The following is a 17,914-nucleotide window of genomic DNA, read 5'->3' as shown; positions in this document are numbered from 1 at the left end:
GGGCTAATGCGTATGGGGGGGACGGGGGATGGTAAGAGTAGGTGTTGCTCAAACAATTGTTCATCTGACCATTACTGAAGTTGTGTGGCCACCTTTATTCCCTGGCTAGCCTATCAGTTATCAGCTCTAACGAGATGTACATTTATGCAGGTGACTTGTTATATGAAATGAATAATTCTGGCAGTAGGATCAGCATTGAACACAGACCTTTCGATTTCCTGATGCTCCCCGTCTCCGACATGCTCAGGTTACTGACAGATACTAATTCAGAGTCTGGGTCCTCCAATCCATTGCCATTCCAGTCTCCCGGCTGACTGCTCTGCTCCCAGGCATCGAGAAGCTCGTCTTCTGAGCTCATGGCTGGCACGGTGGACGTCGACGCCAATGTCAGACCTTTATTACTGGTGGCTCCCTTAGTGACGTCATCAAAGGGCTCGTCATTCACAACTGTGCTGTCCATGGAGGCTGCGTAATTCATCATGAGCGAGGATTCATCGTCCTGAGTAAGCACACTCTGTGGAAACACAAGAGCCATGTATTATAGTCTCCTAATTGCAGTGACCCAGTGGGCTACTGCTAAGTGGTCAAATGTAGTGTAACATGTGTAATGTGATAGGTCTCCGGTGTTTGTTTTTGCTTTATTTTATTCCATACTGTTTTCGGAGTTAATTTCCATCCTAGAGATAGTCTACAGGAAGATGAGGGCCTTAACCCCTGGGCTCGGCTCTTTCCTGTGTAAAGGAGTTAGTAAGGGTAGGTTCACACTTGTGTTAAATGGAAGCCTGGGGATCCTCCCGCTTTTTAGCCAGACAAAAACCTTTGCATGCAATGGTTTTTGGCCGGCCGAAAACCAGCACTTGTGCTGGAAAGCAGCCAGATCCCATTATAGTCAATGGGGTCTGGTCGTCAACAGCAGTATCCGGCTAGGCCATATTCGATGAACTACCCTTAAAGGAGAGGATTGCAGTGTGAGCAGCTTCCAGAAACTGCAGTCCTGTATGCAACAACCACCATCAGCATTTTACGACTTGAGGAAGAGACCAGGAAGCATCCTAGAGAAGGATGGTGGACCAGCGTTCCTAAGAAGGTTAAGCAGCCATAAAAAAGAGGGTTTGGGAGCGGAAATCTGTGAAGGTAACGCATGAGGCTATGAACGGTCACCCTCTAAGTCAGGAATCAGCAACCTTCGACACTCCAGCTGTTGTGAAACTACAACTCCCAGCATGCTCCTTCCACTTAAAGAACAGCCAAGCAAGTGAGCATGATGGGAGATGTAGTTTCACAACACCTGGAGTGCCTGAGGTTGCTGACCCCCTGCTCTAACAAGAGCTGCAAAGTGCGTAATACTAATGATTCTATTCAGTGAAGTAAGGCTTCATTCAGACGGGCGTATTGTACCCGTATTTAGTGTCGTACATTCGGTTGAGTATACAGTGGCCTGGTGTGGAGGAGAGTGTTGTTGGTAGGACTCACGGTGGTGGCTGTCCTGCTCCTGTGCTCCCTTGGGCCACACTGTGAGGTGGCGGTGCACTTGGTGTTAAAGGGGTTCTCCGGGTTCAGGGCTCCTCTTTATTCTTTTACTTGCTCCGATGCTCCCCCTTGCCTTGTGCTGCATCAACCCTGAACCCGGAGAACCCCTTTAACACCAAGTGCACCGCCACCTCACTGCGTGGCCCAAGGGAGCACAGGAGCAGGACAGCCACCACCGTGAGTCCTACCAACACCACTACCACTCCCATCTCCTCCCCACCAGGCCAATGCATACTGAACCGAATGTACGACACTAAATACGGGTACAATACGCGCGTCTGAATGAAGCCTTATTAGTATTACGCACTTTGCAGCTCCACTTAGAGGGTGATAGTTTATGTTGTCCTGCAACCACCTCACCTCCTACGTGGATGGCCGGCTTACGAGTACACGTCAGGGCTGCCAACCAGATATTTTATTTTTTCTGGACAAATTATCCCAAAATAACAGACAGCCAACAATTGTTATGGAGAATTTATAAAACCATAATGAATAATAATGATTCTGAGTACCACATGTCTACAGCTCAGTGTACTGATAACGCCTCATCACCAGCATTTACTGGGAGCTGTAAAACAATGAGAATTACCACCAAAATAATCTAGTCAAGTCTCACAAGCCTAAAAAAAAATAAAAAAATTCACGGACACAGGAAAAAAGTTGCCTATTTTTACGGACTGTCCAAAAATTTGGCAACTTTTGTACATGTTGCTTCATGTACTGAAGTTCTCTTTAACCCTTTGAAGAATGGGTGATTTTCAGTATTTTCATGCACTAATGATTCTAATGGCAGCATTTACAGTTGCATACAATGTGGTGGAAAGCGGAAAAAAAAAAAAATGGGATGGAATTAAAAAATAAATAAAAAAATTCCGCCAGTTTTATGTTTTTTTTTTACACCATTTCCTATGCAGTAAAACGGACCTATTATTTTTATTCTCCAGGTGACTACGATTACAACAATACCACATATATTTTATATATATATATATATATATATATATATATATATATATATATATATATAAATAAATTTTTTTTTTTTTTTTTTAATACTGAAAAAAATCAAAAACTTTGGAAAAATCAAATTTTTCATTTCTATTGCCATATTCGGACCCCCATTTTTTATTTTTATTTTTTTCCGGGATGATCTGAAGTTTTTATTGATACCGTTCTGGGGCGTATACGGCTTTTTATAAAAAAAATAAAAATTGTGGGAGGTGAAGCGACCAAAAACGACGAATCAGCCAATTTGACTTTTTTTCCCCGTTTCTTCATTTGCCATATGGGATAAATATTTTTGTATTTTAATAGTAGGGGTGTTATCACATGTGGCGATGCCCATAATGTTAATTTTTAAAATTATTAATGTATTTATTTATTTTTTTTGGGAAAGGGGAGCGATTTAGATTTTTACATTTTTTACAAAAATATATATTTTAAAATATTTTATTTTTGTTTTACACTTTTTAATAATTCCCCATAGGGAACTATAGCAAGCAATCATCATATTGCTTTTCTGATCGACGATAATGGACACATTGGAGTCTATCGCATACATTAGTCCTGGGTGCCTGCTGTTTAAAACAGCAGGCACCCTGTCGGCTACGGCACCTGCTGCACGTGTGAGCGGGCGCCATATTTAAAGTCCCAACTGCCGACGTAAATTTATATGGGGCAGTCGGGACGGGGTTAAAATTTCAGCAATACAATAGACTGCCCCATTTATTTTCATCTTCTATGTATATATTATATATCTTATTTTTATTTTTTTAATTGCAAAGCGGTATCTCCCAGGAAAAGAGAACCAGCTCGCTAGCGCCACCTTCTAGAGCACTGCCAGTAAATCTACATACACAGCACCCCGCCTAATAAAGCATGGTACTGAGCCAACCAGAGTCATACTCCATACTGATGAGGGCAAGCATCGAGAAACAGCAGTCTACGGATGGATATTTGGCTTGGCATTTTCTCGTCCAGGGCTTGTTAAAAAGTTGGATTGTGACTCACAAGGAGCCACTTCCAGAAGGTGGCGCTAGTGAGATGGTTCTCTGTCTCTGTCCCATGAAGCATTACCAATAAGTCTAAATGCAGAACTGGTCACTTTAAAGAGAACCAGCTCCCTGCCTGATCTTTATTTATTTATGTATTTTATATAGTATAACATTTTTAATATTAAAAAGTAACATATTACTTAAAAACACGTGTCATTAGACAATGACCTATTGTGTAAACTAAGGTTTTATGTTAAGCAAAATTTTAAGGATTTTTGGAGATTTTTATTCCAATTTTCCATGTTGTGACCTATATTTTTTAAAGTAATCCTGAAATCCTCCAGTTTTCACACTGAGCCTCACAATCGGCTGACACTTCCTGCTCTGTAGAGATCACTTCTCAGCAGTCATCTTATCACTAGCAGGATTACAAAGACAAGTAACTCTATACAGAAAACACAGGATCCACCGTTCACAACAGGATGGCACAGCTCATCTCCTCCCCCTCCCTGCACAATCACCTCTGCACAGGTCACAGAGCATGCCCACAACACTCTCCCATAGAAGTCAATGACTACAGGTCCTTGTGGTTGCTATAAAAGCAGGGATGATCAACCTGCAGTTCTCCAGCTGTTGTAAAACTACAACTCCCACCATGCCCTTCTGTAGGCTGATAGCTGTAGGCTGTCCGGGAATGATGGGAGTTGTAGTTTTGCAACAGCTGGAGGTCCGCAGGTTGAGCATGCCTGTTATAAAGCATGTGTCTGAATTTTGGTAACAGCAGCTCAGGCAAGATGGCTGCCCCCATAAACACATAGGTTCTAAATAGTGAGAAAAAACGATATAGATGATACATTCCCTGTTTTCAGACAAAAATCATCATCACTAATTATCAGACACTACTTCCTGTCGGGCCTGGGATTAGGGGCTGTTGGTCAACGCTACTCCCTGTCCCTCCCCCTCACGTTCAGTAGGTTAGACCGCCCGACACTCACCTTGGAGACTCCTGATATAATGATGGTGCTCTTCTTCCGAGGAGACTTTAGGGACTGTCTAGAAGACTCCCTCAGCTGTCTTATGGCGGCTTCTGCCACCGGGTCAGAGCCATTCAGCATCAAGAGTTCTGGATCCAAGATGAAGAAAATGAACTTTAGAAATTTTGGGGGAAATATAAAAAGTTGAAATCCTAAACTTGTGGCTTGTGAAGGTTTTACCAGTGTCCGAGGAGGAGAGCACCTTGCTGACCACCCCGGGCTGAGACGGAATGGCTTGTACCGAGAAGTCCCTCTCAATCACTTTCATTTTAGGGGGAGTCCTCGAGGGGGAATCTGTAGGCACAAAGCGGGCGTCACAAGCGAATAATAAAAAAGATACATTCCAGACTGTTTGCCCCTTACAGGGGAGCCCCATTTACAATGTGCATTTAAAGGGGAACACTTCCTACATTTTTCATCACATATTTCCAACCTCTGTGTATATTATATGTTCTCCGTGCCACAAGTCACTTTATGTATTCCGCTTCCTGTTCTGGCTCTTTTACCTCTTAGTTTGGACTTAGCATGGCAGACAGTCTCGCCTAAAGGGGTATTCCCATCTCAGACAATGGGGGCATATCGCTAGGATATGCCGCCATTGTCCGATAGGTGCAGGTCCTAGAGGAGCGGGGAAATGAACGGAGGGTGCACTGCGCATGCGCCCTCCATTCATTTCTATGGGGCCCCCGAAAATAGCCATTTCCATCTGCCCCATAGAAATGAATGGGAGCAGGGGGTTGCGCGTGCGCGGTGCGCTCCCATTCACTTCTATGGTAGCAGCGCTTGGTGGTGGACGGACCCCGGGAAATCCAGGGTCCTCCAGCCACAGCTCTCCCCGCTCCGTTCTCGTTTTAGGTGCCGGTCCCAGAGGTGGCAATATGCCCCCATTGTCTGAGATAGGAATACCCCTTTAAAAAATAACTGCACACAGGCCGAGAATCGGGCAAGTAACGGCTAACAAGCGTTTGTAGGATTGCTCTGGCGGTGTAAAGGTGCCGCTGATTACCCCATGAACGAGCAAAACGCTCTTGGGTAATACGGTCATTCATGTAGGCACCTAAAACGTTGTTGATGCAGTCTAATCACGCTCTGCTGCCGGCAAACAAGTCGGTATAGGGACGAGCGATGGCATTAGCGATCACTGCTCCCCATACTGTGGAGGAGATCACTGCATGTAAATGTCTCCTCCACTGATGAGTAGGCGATAAATTGTTCAGTGTAGGAGGACCTTAAAGGGGTTATCCAACCCTTATAATGCCCCCCAAATACCTGACTGTATTTACCTTGCTCCCCGGCACCCGGGTCGCTTATGATGCCTGCACGGCCCTTTCTGCATCTCCCCGTAGTGCGGATCAAAACATACGGGAACGGGATCAGCCAATAGCAGGCCGCAACGGGAATGGGCATTTGGGGGCATTCTAGGGGTTAGATAATCCCTGTAACTCTCTTAAGGGCCCTTTAAAAACGGGACAAATGAGCAGACGATTGTCGGGAAGGAAGCGTTCTTGTTCCTGGCAATTGCCTGCTCGTCAGTGGAGGAGACATTTACATGCAGTGATCTCCTCCACAGTATGGGGAGCAGTGATCGCTAATGCCATCGCTGGCCCCCATACAAACTTGTTGAGGTAGACAGCATCGACGATTTAGGTGCCGATATGAACGACCAAGTTACCGGATGAAAAGGGAGTTTTGCTTGCTCATTGGGTAATCCGTGGCCCCTTTACACCGCCAGATAACGAGCAATCCTACAAAACGCTTGTTAGCGATTACTCGCCTGATTCTTAGTCAGACCATCACCGCGAACAGAGAGAGCCCCCTGCAGTGAGTCCATTACAGCACGACGCTGATCATCGCAATGGTCCTATGGGCACATTCTTATCTAGGCTTTTCAAGAGAACGATAGAGCGGTCATACTGTTATCCCAATTCTACACCTCCTGTTATCACGAGGATTACCTGGCAGATAACATCTAAAACGGACAACGGATTACCTATCTATACAGTTATCACTTGGGCTGACTGCTATAGAATGGCAACATTTCTTATTTAATTTTCAGTGGCATGGTACTGCTGAAATAAAACATAAAAACAGCCAAAAATGCAAAAAAAAAAAAAGCATATTCTATGAATATTGAGTTTAATAAAGTTTCCCTTTAAAGGGGTGACCTATCCAATATCAGATCGGCGAGGGGCTGACTCCTGGCTGTTTGAAGAAAATGCAGAGCTCGTACACTCCCGGCGCCCCCTGCTATGTCTGTGGAAGGGTTAACTTTAAGACAGTTAAAGGGATTGTCCACTTTTTTATATTGATGAGCTATCCTCAGGATAGGTACTCAATATCAGATCGGCGAGTGCCTGACTCCCAGACCCCCGCTGATCAGCTGTTTGAAGAGAACGCAGTCGCCTGAGGATAGGTCCTCTATATAAAAAAGCGGACAACCCCTTTAAGACCTCATGCACACGACAGTATTTTTTCACGGTCCGCAAAACGGCGTTCCGTTGTTCCGTGATCCGTTTCCGTGTGTCTTCCTTGATTTTCGGAGGATCACCAGACATGAAGGAAATTGAAAAAAAAATCTAAGTCAAGTTTGCCTTGCAAATGATAGGAAAAAAACGGATCACGGACGCGGATGACAATCTTGTGTGCCTCCGTGTTTTTTCACGGACCCATTGAATTAAATGGGTCCGCGAACCGTTGTCCGTGAAAAAAAATAGGACAGGTCATATTTTTTTGACGGACTGAAAACACGGATCACAGACGCGGATGACAAACGGTGCATTATCCGAGTTTTCAACTGACCCATTGAAAGTCAATGGGTCCGCAGAAAATCACGGAAAACGGAACAACGGACACGGGACACAACAACGGTCGTGTGCATGAGGCCTAACTGTCTTAAAGTTTAGCCTTCCACAGGCATAGCAGGGGGAACCAAATTTAGGATTGATTACTGTAACATTGTTGCTGTTGTCCATTCTGACTTAGATTTAAAGGGAACCTGTCATGGCGGCAGACCCCTTTAACCAGGGCAAATATTACTCTCCATACCCTGCTCACTAACCTCCCATGCACATAGCCAAGTGGCCATGCCAGGCAATTTAAAGAACGTTTCCGGCCACTGTTCTGCGCCCTCCAAAGCTTTACACTGCAGCTCCGCTTGTTCAGATTGGCTGCTGCGGATAAGCACAAGCCCTCCACAAGCTCGGCAGGACGTATCCGCTATACGATATTTCAAGGAAGATAGCCTACCCAATGTTTTATCAGTGCAGCTGGCAGTCGGACTCTTCCCCTCTAGCCGTGGCTTTGAAGAGACAGAGGTAACGGTGGTCACCACGGTGCCGCAAGGCATCACCGTCCGGTCCATCTCTACTTTCTTTGCAGGGACCGGGACCGACCAGGACTTCACTTCAGTCGGCTCCACGAACAGGAACTGGAATCAACAACATGGATCGTCTGTTACTGGTCATTGGAAACAGGCGACTCTTGGCCCTTTAAAATTACCACTGGGTCCAGATACCAAATTTAAAGGGATAGTCCACTTTGGGAAAAAAACCTTTATGTATGCGTTCTATGCCCACATACCCCTTTTACCCCAAGCACAGAATCGCTACATGAAGAGCATATAGAGAATAGGAAGGATAGAAGGGCTGAATTATTGCGGGGTGACTTTGCCTACCACCTCCGACATTTATATGCTGCATTACTAGGCACCTACCTGAGCACTGATTGACCCGGACAAGGGACTGCTGGGGTTCAGGGAATAGTTCTGCCTTCCTGAGGGGTTCTTCCTGAATAGATCTAAGGGCACGATGGCACAGGCCAAGGGGGGACCTGCAGACAAACAGAGAAGCCATAGAAAATACACAAATGAGGGCACTTCACCCAATGTATGCAGGGTTCAAGCCTAAGGTTGTGCGGGTATTACACACTGGCAGGGTGGACGGGGCCACAAGAGTCAAGGGCCCCTCACATCACCATACATTTCAGCTGAGGACCTGTCACCACTCCCGACGGGTCTGTTTAAGCAAATACTTTCCCATAAAATAATTCTGGATCCTCTCTTCGTAGAGCTCCATGTTGCTGTGCCATTCCTCTTTTATTCCTCCTAGAAATACACTAAACTAAATTAACATCCAGTTTGGGCGGTGACTGTGTGGAGTCAGGCCCCTTTGACATGAGACATGTTAACACCCAGTTGGCAATTTAGCCTCATATTTCCAGGAGGAATAACAGAGGAATAGCACAATTCCTCCAAAAAACAGACATGTCAGGAGAGGCGCGCGCACACTGACACTCCATACCGACACGGGACTGCGCCCGGACCCCTGGTGATCATACATTTATCACATACCCTGGGAAAGTCGCCCGATTATGAAATATTCTGGATTATCGGACAGCCGTAGACATTGCTGTGTTACCAGTTGTGGCATCGCCATCCTGAATAATGCATTTCGGGGACGGCTGGCGGTGGCCCCGGTACTTACCTCCCGCAGGTTTCCCAGGTTCTATCATCTGCAGCTGCAGCTCTCTGGATTTTGCATTCAGTTCACTGCAAGAAAAGAAGGATGAAAGTGTCAAAAAGAGCAGCATAGAGGATAGTGGTGCGTGGGTCCGGGTGTAGGACCGATACTACGAGGGGAACAGTATCTCTGCAGATACTCCATGGACCTACTATAGAGGGTATTGTTATAGGGGTCCTGAGAGTAAGACTACCATAAGGGCAGGAATACTGCTGGTACTATTATATGGGCACAAGATGAACTGGCACTAACAGAGGTGGCATTATTACACACGGAGAAGAGCGATACTACTATAAAGGGCAGGAATACTGCTGCTACTATGGACAGCAGATAGACTGGTGCTATTATCTGGTATCGTTATACCTAAGATAGATGGTATGTATATATGGGTACTGATATGGCCGATATTATACGAGCCCGAAAAATACTGTAGATTGTCTTAGGTCATGCGGACAGTTATAGGGTTGGCGATTTTATTTTATGGGCAAACATACTGCTGCTACTTTTATATGGACCCTGATCTAGATGGTATTGTTATCTGGACACTGGTAGTACGGGTAGTATTATATGGACTCTGAGATAGATGGTATTATATGGACACTTAGTAGTATGGGTAGTATTATATGGACTCTGATATATATAGTACTGCTATATAGACACTGGTAATTTAGGTATTATTATATGGGCCTGGATATAGCTGGTATTATTATATGGAACCCAATATAGATGGCACTGTTGTATGGACATTGGTACTACGGGTACTTTCATATAAACCCTGATATAAATAGTATTGTTATACAGACACTGGTAGTTTAGGTATTATTTTATGGGCCTGGATATAGCTGGTATTATTATATGGAACCCAATATAGATGGTACTGTTGTATGGACACTGGTGGTATAGGTACTTTCATATACACCTGATATAGATGTTAGTGTGACTGGTTGGACTGGTCATATTATTTGGACCCCAGTACTGTATACAGTGATACAACATACAATGTCTCCAGCCGATCCAGGTCACTTCTCTGGTAGAAACGTCCAGATTATTACTAGTTATTATCTACGGACTGTTAGATGGAAGGACCTGCTCTCTCTCTCTCTCTCTCTCTCAGTTATCTGCTTATTTTTCTTAATTCTTCATTTTCTCTCATCTTGGATGGCATTTTGGGGCTTTGGAACCGATTACTCGACTTACAATGGTTTCGGCATACAATGGTCGTCCTGGAACCAATTAATATTGTACCCTGAGGGAGCGCTGTATACGGTATCGGTATAGATGATATCATATGGACCTAAATGCTTCTGTGACAGACACTGGTGGGACCATTACACAGCCTTCGGTATAGATGGCACCAGGATGCTACGATTATGCCCTCTGGTTGGGTTGTTGCTGTTGTTATATGGATGGTCTTGTTATATAGCTGATACTATTATCCTATAATACTCTGGTATTATATATCAACCCTGTTATATAGACACTGGCAGGGCTGGTAGTATTATGTGGCTACTGATGGTATGAAGGGTTTGATGTAGTTGGTGCCATCCTCTGCAATGCCTTGTAGCTGTATAACTGGCAGTGTCTGTGTGCGCGTCCGCCTGTGGCAGGAGGCAGCGATAATGCACCCTAGACCGCCAGGTATAGCTGTGTAATAATACACCCCCCTCCAGGTGCAGCCGCAGCGTCACAGCAAAGGGCTGGAAATCCTAGTAACGTGATGGCACTGGGAACACTACAGCTATTGTTTCATGACAAAGTCAAAATCCCCCTCCGCTATCCTGTGCACATAGTCTTGACATCCTCTTTCTAACCAGGTCACAACCAGCCCTGTACCTCACATGGATCCAGAGATCTCCCCATTCATTGCTCTGCTAGATTTATTTCAAGCTGGCAGCACATGGGGCGTGTCCTTTCTGCTGCAGCTCTCTCCCTGTCAAAGCTCAGATGGGGATGTGTCCTTTCTGCTGCAGCTCTCTCCCTGTCACAGCTCAGAGGGGGCGTGTCCTTTCTGCTGAAGCTCTCTCCCTGTCACAGCTCAGAGGGGGCGTGTCTTTTCTGCTGAAGCTCTCTCCCTGTCACAGCTCAGAGGGGGCGTGTCCTTTCTGCTGAAGCTCTCTCCCTGTCACAGCTCAGAGGGGGCGTGTCCTTTCTGCTGTTGCTCTCTCCCTGTCACAGCTCAGAGGGGGCATGTCCTTTCTGCTGCAGCTCTTGCCCTGTCACAGCTTAGAGGGGGTGTGTCCTTTCTGTTGCAGCTCTCTCCCTGTCACAGCTCAGGGGGGCCTTTCTGTTGCAGCTCTCTCCCTGTCACAGCTTAGAGGGGGGCGTGTCCTTTCTGTTGCAGCTCTCTCCCGGTCACAGCTCAGAGGGGGGGGGGACGTTCTGTTGCAGCTCTCTCCCGGTCACAGCTTGGAGGGGGGCGTGTCCTTTTTGCTGCAGCTCTCTCCCTGTCACAGCTCAGAGGGGGGGGGGACGTTCTGTTGCAGCTCTCTCCCGGTCACAGCTTAGAGGGGGCGTGTCCTTTTTGCTGCAGCTCTCTTCCTGTCACAGCTCAGAGGGGGGCGTGTCCTTCTCTCTCTGTAAGGATGCCTTCACACGCTGCCAGAAACTCTGCAAGAAAATCTGCAGAATTGTGGCGGGTTTTCTGGTGTGAAGTATGGTGCAGATTTCCTGTATGAAAATCTCTCCAACTGATTCTGCAGCAGAAAACATTGTGGAAAAAGCCAAAAGAAAATTTGTTGCAGTATTTTCCGCAGTGTTTTATACGGCAGAATCAGTTTGCTATTAGATAACATGGCGGGTGGAAGTCTTGAAGTTGCAGATTTTTTTTGAAGAATTTTCCGCAACGTGTGAAGGCGTTCTAACAGTGGATATTGCTGGTGGCAGTTGTAGGTTGGAAATGGGCGTGTGCGTCCACTCCAGCAAGGTGGACAGAGAGATGAGGGAAAAAGCAGACAGCAGGTGGCGCCATACTGATACATTTTATTGCATAGCTCAGTGGCCATACTGAATTTTTAACTACATGCAGTTGCAGAAGTGTTCTGGTCCAGGTGCTGGTTTTTTAAGTGATTGGCGGATCAGAACGTGTCGAGTCCTTCAGCTCCTTGTTAGAGGCTCTCCGTTCTGACTCAGAGGGGTCTCCAGTGGGGGACGCTGCCGACGTCCAGAGGGGCTATCAAAATCAGACAACCCCTTTACGAAGAGTTATCATCAGTATACAGAGCCATAGGACGCTATATACCAGCTGGAAATGCATCCTGTATGCAAAGCAGTCTGACACCGATTGGCCATGGGAGGTCACATGGTCACGGACTCCTGAACCACGTGTGGCTTTTTTTTATTTTTTCTGTTAAACAATGCTGCTCCTCTCCTGAAATACTCTGTGCTGCTGGGGCACCCACTCTTTCCATCATGCAATGCTATTTCTGACACCACACTGACTCTGTTCCTCTCCGCTTGTCACAACACAACATAACATCTTCATATGAATGGAAAGGTCACAGCCTCCTACAAGATCAGCACTCTCCTCTCCTGAAATACTCTGTGCTGCTGGGGATCCTTCTCCTTCCACTATGTATCTCTCCATCTCTGATCTCCCCCAGTGTCTCTGTTCTCCTACTCACATTATGACACTGTCAGCCCTGTCCTCACCAACATCATCCTATGAATGAAAATGTCGCTGCCTCCTGCAAGATCAGCACTCTCCTCTTCTGAAATACTCTGCACTGCTGGGGACCCCGCTCCTTCCACTATGTAACTCTCCCTCTCTGATTCCCCCCCCCACTGTCGTTCTTCTCCTCCTGTCATGACACTGTCAGTCCTCACCTCTCCTGAAATACTCTGTGCTGCTGGAGGAAACCTACTCTTTCCACTATGTAACTCTCCCTCTCTGATGCCCCCCCCCCCCCCCCCCCCACTGTCTTTCTTCTCCTCCTGTCAGTCCAGACCTCATCAACATGATCACATGGAGAGGTCACTGCCAACCACAAGATCGGCTCTCACCTCCTGAAATACTCTGTGCTGCTGGGGGAAACCTACTCCTTTCACTATGTAACTCTCCCTCTCTGATGCCCCCCACTGTCTCTGTTCTCCTGTCATGACACTGTCAGCCCTGTCCTGGAGAGGTCACTGCCTCCTACAAGAGCAGCACATTCCTCTCCTGAAATACTCTGTGCTGCTGCTTTCAATGCTCACTCTGGATTACAATGAGTACATTCTAGGGATCATTTAACGCCGCGAGGTGCTGAGACAGGCGGGAGGCGTCTATCACTGGAATGTCGGCCATGCCTCGCAGCCTGTATTTATAGAAGAAGGCGTTCATTGTCTGCCGAGAGGTTCTTCGCGCCTCGCTTTCCATTCACTGACCGCTATTTTGGGCGCTGCATATAATCACAAAGGTTTACAGACCGTCCACAAACAAGAGATTAGTTGGGGGGGGGGGGGGGTGGCGGTCACTGGTCCGAATATCAGGCAGTCACCTGGTACAGAAAGGTTCTGCCTGCGTCTGGCTGATAACAGAGAGCGACAGACGCATTCATAGGCTCTATTGACTCCTATGGCACCAGAACTGCTGATTCTGCTTTCATTACTCTCTTGTCATAATCCCATAAAAATCTATTGAATACACTGACGAGTCAACGGATTCGTTTTTTTTCCTTTCAATTCATCACCATTTTCAACATCTCTGCATGTTGACAGTGAATTGGAGCAGTCCTGTCTACACCCACAAGCTAAAAATCCATACAGACCTTATACTTCCTATAGCTGAGGGTTTGTGACAGTTATGTCCAGTTTAGACAATACCCTGTAGGCAAAATACATCAGCGGCACAGATTTGCTACAATGTATCGGTGCAGGTAAAATGTATCAGTCTAGAGATTAAGCGGATTAGGTCTAGACTGGATACAATGGTACCGGACCCTCAGCTGGTGTGTACAGGTTTACAGTCTGGAAATGTAACAAGAATGTTCCTATTTATTGACAGCAAGCAGATATATTGGTGTTTTGTCAAGTCCGTGCACCAGCAGAAACTGGAATCCAAACTGGAAAGTTTCATACATTGTATTACACATTTTTCAGATTCCTGTAATGTTGTCGCTACTCTCAGACACATCTGAAAAATCCTTCATATACAGTACATGTATGGGAATGTAGTAATCACTGGGGGGTATACATGTATGGGAATGTAGTAATCACTGGGGGGTATACATGTATGGGAATGTAGTAATCACTGGGGGGTATACATGTATGGGAATGTAGTAATCACTGGGGGGTATACATGTATGGAAATGTAGCGATGACTGGGGGGTATACATGTATGGAGGGTAGTGATCACTGGGGGGTATACATGTATGGAAATGTAGTGATCACTGGGGGGTATACATGTATGGAAATGTAGTGATCACTGGGGGGTATACATGTATGGAAATGCAGTGATCACTGGGGGGGTATACATGTATGGAATGTAGTGATCACTGGGGGGTATACATGTATGGAAATGTAGTGATCACTGGGGGGTATACATGTATGGAAATGTAGTGATCACTGGGGGGTATACATGTATGGAAATGTAGTGATCACTGGGGGGTATACATGTATGGAAATGTAGTTATCACTGGGGGGTATACATGTATGGAAATGTAGTGATCACTGGGGGGTATACATGTATGGAAATGCAGTTATCACTGGGGGGTATACATGTATGGGAACATAGTGATCACTGGGGGGTATACATGTATGGAGTGTAGTGATCATTGGGGGTATACATGTATGGAGTGTAGTGATCACTGAGGGGGTATACATGTATGGAGTGTAGTGATCACTGGGGGGTATAAATGTATGGAAATTCTGTGATCACTGGGGGGGTATACATGTATGGAGTGTAGTGATCACTGGGTGGGGTATACATGTATGGAGTGTAGTGATCACTGGGGGGGTATACATGTTTGGAGTGTAGTGATCACTGGGGGGTATACATGTATGGGAATGTTGTGATCACTGGGGGTATACATGTATAGAAAAGTAGTGATTACTGGGGGGGTATACATGTATGGAGTGTAGTGATCACTGGGGGGGTATACATGTATGGAATGTAGTGATCACTGGGTGGGTATACATGTATGAGAATGTCGTGATCACTGGGGGGTATACATGTATAGAAATGTAGTGATCACTACATTAAAAATTTTGTGTCTACAGCTCCTATGCCGAACAATGTGACTCCATAGTTACAGACTACGAACAAACCCTCTGTAGTTCTTCCTAACCAACCAAATACCTATCCGCAAAATGTGTGGGAAGAGATGGAAGGGGGTATGTCTATGGGATCAGACTACACAGGGTTTGTAGTCTGTTACCATGGAGACAAAGAGCTCTGCACAGGAGCTGCATGGGGATCATAAAAAGTTGGAGGAGGACAATTCTGATTTGAGAATGGCGCCATTGTGATAGGACCATGATCCCTGGTATACTTACAATACAAATTCCTCCTCCCAGCCGAGGCTTGCGCTCTGTTGTATGGCTGCGGTCGTGAACCTCTGGACGGGGTCGTTGAGCTGCGCGGAGCACACCACCATCCCTGCGGGCAGATCAAGGACACAGGCCCTGCTCAATATGTCATAAGGGTACCCCCACAAATTACAACAGAACTAAAGAAGTACTCCAGGCAGAACGTGAAGCCCTGTGTCCTGGGTGTGAGGACATCATGTATATTCCCTACAATGGAGCCCATGGATCCCTTTAGTTCAGATGACCCATGGAGGATTGTAGAGTAGGAGGGGTAGACGTGGCGGAGGCCCGCTTTGCCCACACTATAGTCTGGCTCTGCCCATTAGAAATTACGGTGGGCACCTGGAAAGAATAAAGACTTACCGGAGGTGTCAACATTTCCGCTCAGCGCGGCTTTGATATTGCGCACTTGAAGCTTCAGCTCGTGAACTCGCGGTGGTTTCGGAGGACAGATCACTGGAAAATGGACGCCAGGAATATTCTGGAAATGGAGGAGAGTATAATGGACCTTTCGCCATGTCAGTCCCGCCCTCGCTTAGCCAAATTCTTAGCAGTCGTAAGCACGTTGTCAAAGCTCCTCTGCTGGAGCACTAGTCAGGGGCCAACATAGAGGAGACGGGACCCATACCAAGAGCAAAATGACCCCCCTGGTTCATATGACCATGCTATGGACTTCTGGTCCTAGAGGTGCCCTCTAGGGATGAGCGAACTCGAACTGTATAGTTCGGGTTCGTACCGAATTTTGGGGTGTCCGTGACACGGACCCGAACCCGGGCATTTTCGTAAAAGTCCGGGTTCGGGTTTGGTGTTCGTCGCTTTCTTGGCGCGTTTGTGACGCTTTCTTGGCGCTTTTTGAAAGGCTGCAAAGCAGCCAATCAACAAGCGTCATACTACTTGCCCCAAGAGGCCGTCACAGCCATGCCTACTATTGGCATGGCTGTGATTGGCCAGAGCACCATGTGACCCAGCCTCTATTTAAGCTGGAGTCACATAGCGCCGCCCGTCACTCTGCTCTGATTAGCGTAGGGAGAGGTTGCGGCTGCGACAGTAGGGCGAGATTAGGCAGATTAACTCCTCCAAAGGACTTGATTAATCGATCGATCTGCAGCTGTGGGTCATTGAGCTGCTGAAATTCAATTGCTCACTGTTTTTAGGCTGCCCAGAGCGTTTGTCAGTCATTTTTTTCTGGGGTGATCGGCGGCCATTTTGTGTCTTGTGCGGTGCTGCGACCAAGTGCATCCAAGCTGCGACCAAGTGCATTTAACCCTCAATAGTGTGGTTGTTTTTTGGCTAAAGCCTACATCAGGGTGAAGCTGTCACACCAAGTGCATTTAACCAGCAATAGTCTGTTCATTTTTTGGCCATATACTACATCAGGGGCAAGCTGCGCCTGTCACCAAGTGCATTTAACCCTCAGTAGTGTGGTTGGTCAAGCTGTGACACCAAGTGCATTTAACCAGCAATAGTGTGGTTATTTTTTGGCCATATCCCAGTCTAATTCTGTCACTAAATCCATACCGGTCACCCAGCGCCTAAATACTAGGCCTCAAATTTATATCCCGCTAAATCTGTCGTTACCGCTGTCCTGTTGTGGCTGGGAAAGTTATTTAGTGTCCGCCAAAGCACATTTTTTGTTCTGGGTTGAAATACAATTCCCAATTTAGCAATTTCATAATTTAGTGGTTTCTGCTATATCAGAGCTATTTGAAATCTATCCCTAAAAGGGTATATAATATTCAAGGTGCACATAGGGTCATTCAGAATAACTTCACACACACCCGCTACTGTGTATTTCCAAGTCTAATTCTGTCAGTAAACGTATACCTGTCACCCAGCGCCTAAATACTAGGCCTCAAATTTATATCCCGCTGAATTTGAATACAATACATTGGGCCAAATAATATTTTTGTTGTTGTGGTGAACCATAACAATGAGGAAAACATCTAGTAAGGGACGCGGACGTGGACATGGTCGTGGTGGTGTTAGTGGACCCTCTGGTGCTGGGAGAGGACGTGGCCGTTCTGCCACATCCACACGTCCTAGTGAACCAACTACCTCAGGTCCCAGTAGCCGCCAGAATTTACAGCGATATATGGTGGGGCCCAATGCCGTTCTAAGGATGGTAAGGCCTGAGCAGGTACAGGCATTAGTCAATTGGGTGGCCGACAGTGGATCCAGCACGTTCACATTATCTCCCACCCAGTCTTCTGCAGAAAGCTCACAGATGGCGCCTGAAAACCAACCCCATCAGTCTGTCACATCACCCCCATGCATAGCAGGGAAACTGTCTCAGCCTCAAGTTATGCAGCAGTCTCTTATGCTGTTTGAAGACTCC

At 46.4% G+C, this 17,914-nt stretch overlaps 1 protein-coding gene across 2 annotated transcripts in view; it reads right to left on the bottom strand.

The window, feature by feature from the left end:
* Nucleotides 1-17,914, bottom strand: part of C2CD2 (C2 calcium dependent domain containing 2) — a 62,115-nt gene that overhangs the window by 7,762 nt on the left and 36,439 nt on the right. For both annotated transcript variants that reach the window (XM_044283699.1, XM_044283700.1), the window contains exons 7-14: nt 15,943-16,060; nt 15,547-15,649; nt 9,040-9,104; nt 8,271-8,386; nt 7,805-7,985; nt 4,739-4,852; nt 4,520-4,647; nt 208-514 (exon numbers count right to left, since the gene is read on the bottom strand). In XM_044283699.1, the coding sequence (XP_044139634.1) occupies nt 208-514; nt 4,520-4,647; nt 4,739-4,852; nt 7,805-7,985; nt 8,271-8,386; nt 9,040-9,104; nt 15,547-15,649; nt 15,943-16,060 (1,132 nt within the window). The remainder of the gene's footprint in view (nt 1-207; nt 515-4,519; nt 4,648-4,738; nt 4,853-7,804; nt 7,986-8,270; nt 8,387-9,039; nt 9,105-15,546; nt 15,650-15,942; nt 16,061-17,914) is intronic.

Source organism: Bufo gargarizans, chromosome 3, assembly GCF_014858855.1.
Source record: "Bufo gargarizans isolate SCDJY-AF-19 chromosome 3, ASM1485885v1, whole genome shotgun sequence".
Classification (NCBI taxonomy): domain Eukaryota; kingdom Metazoa; phylum Chordata; class Amphibia; order Anura; family Bufonidae; genus Bufo; species Bufo gargarizans.
Note: the sequence above shows the minus strand (reverse complement) of the source record. Positions and strands in the feature narration are given on the sequence as shown.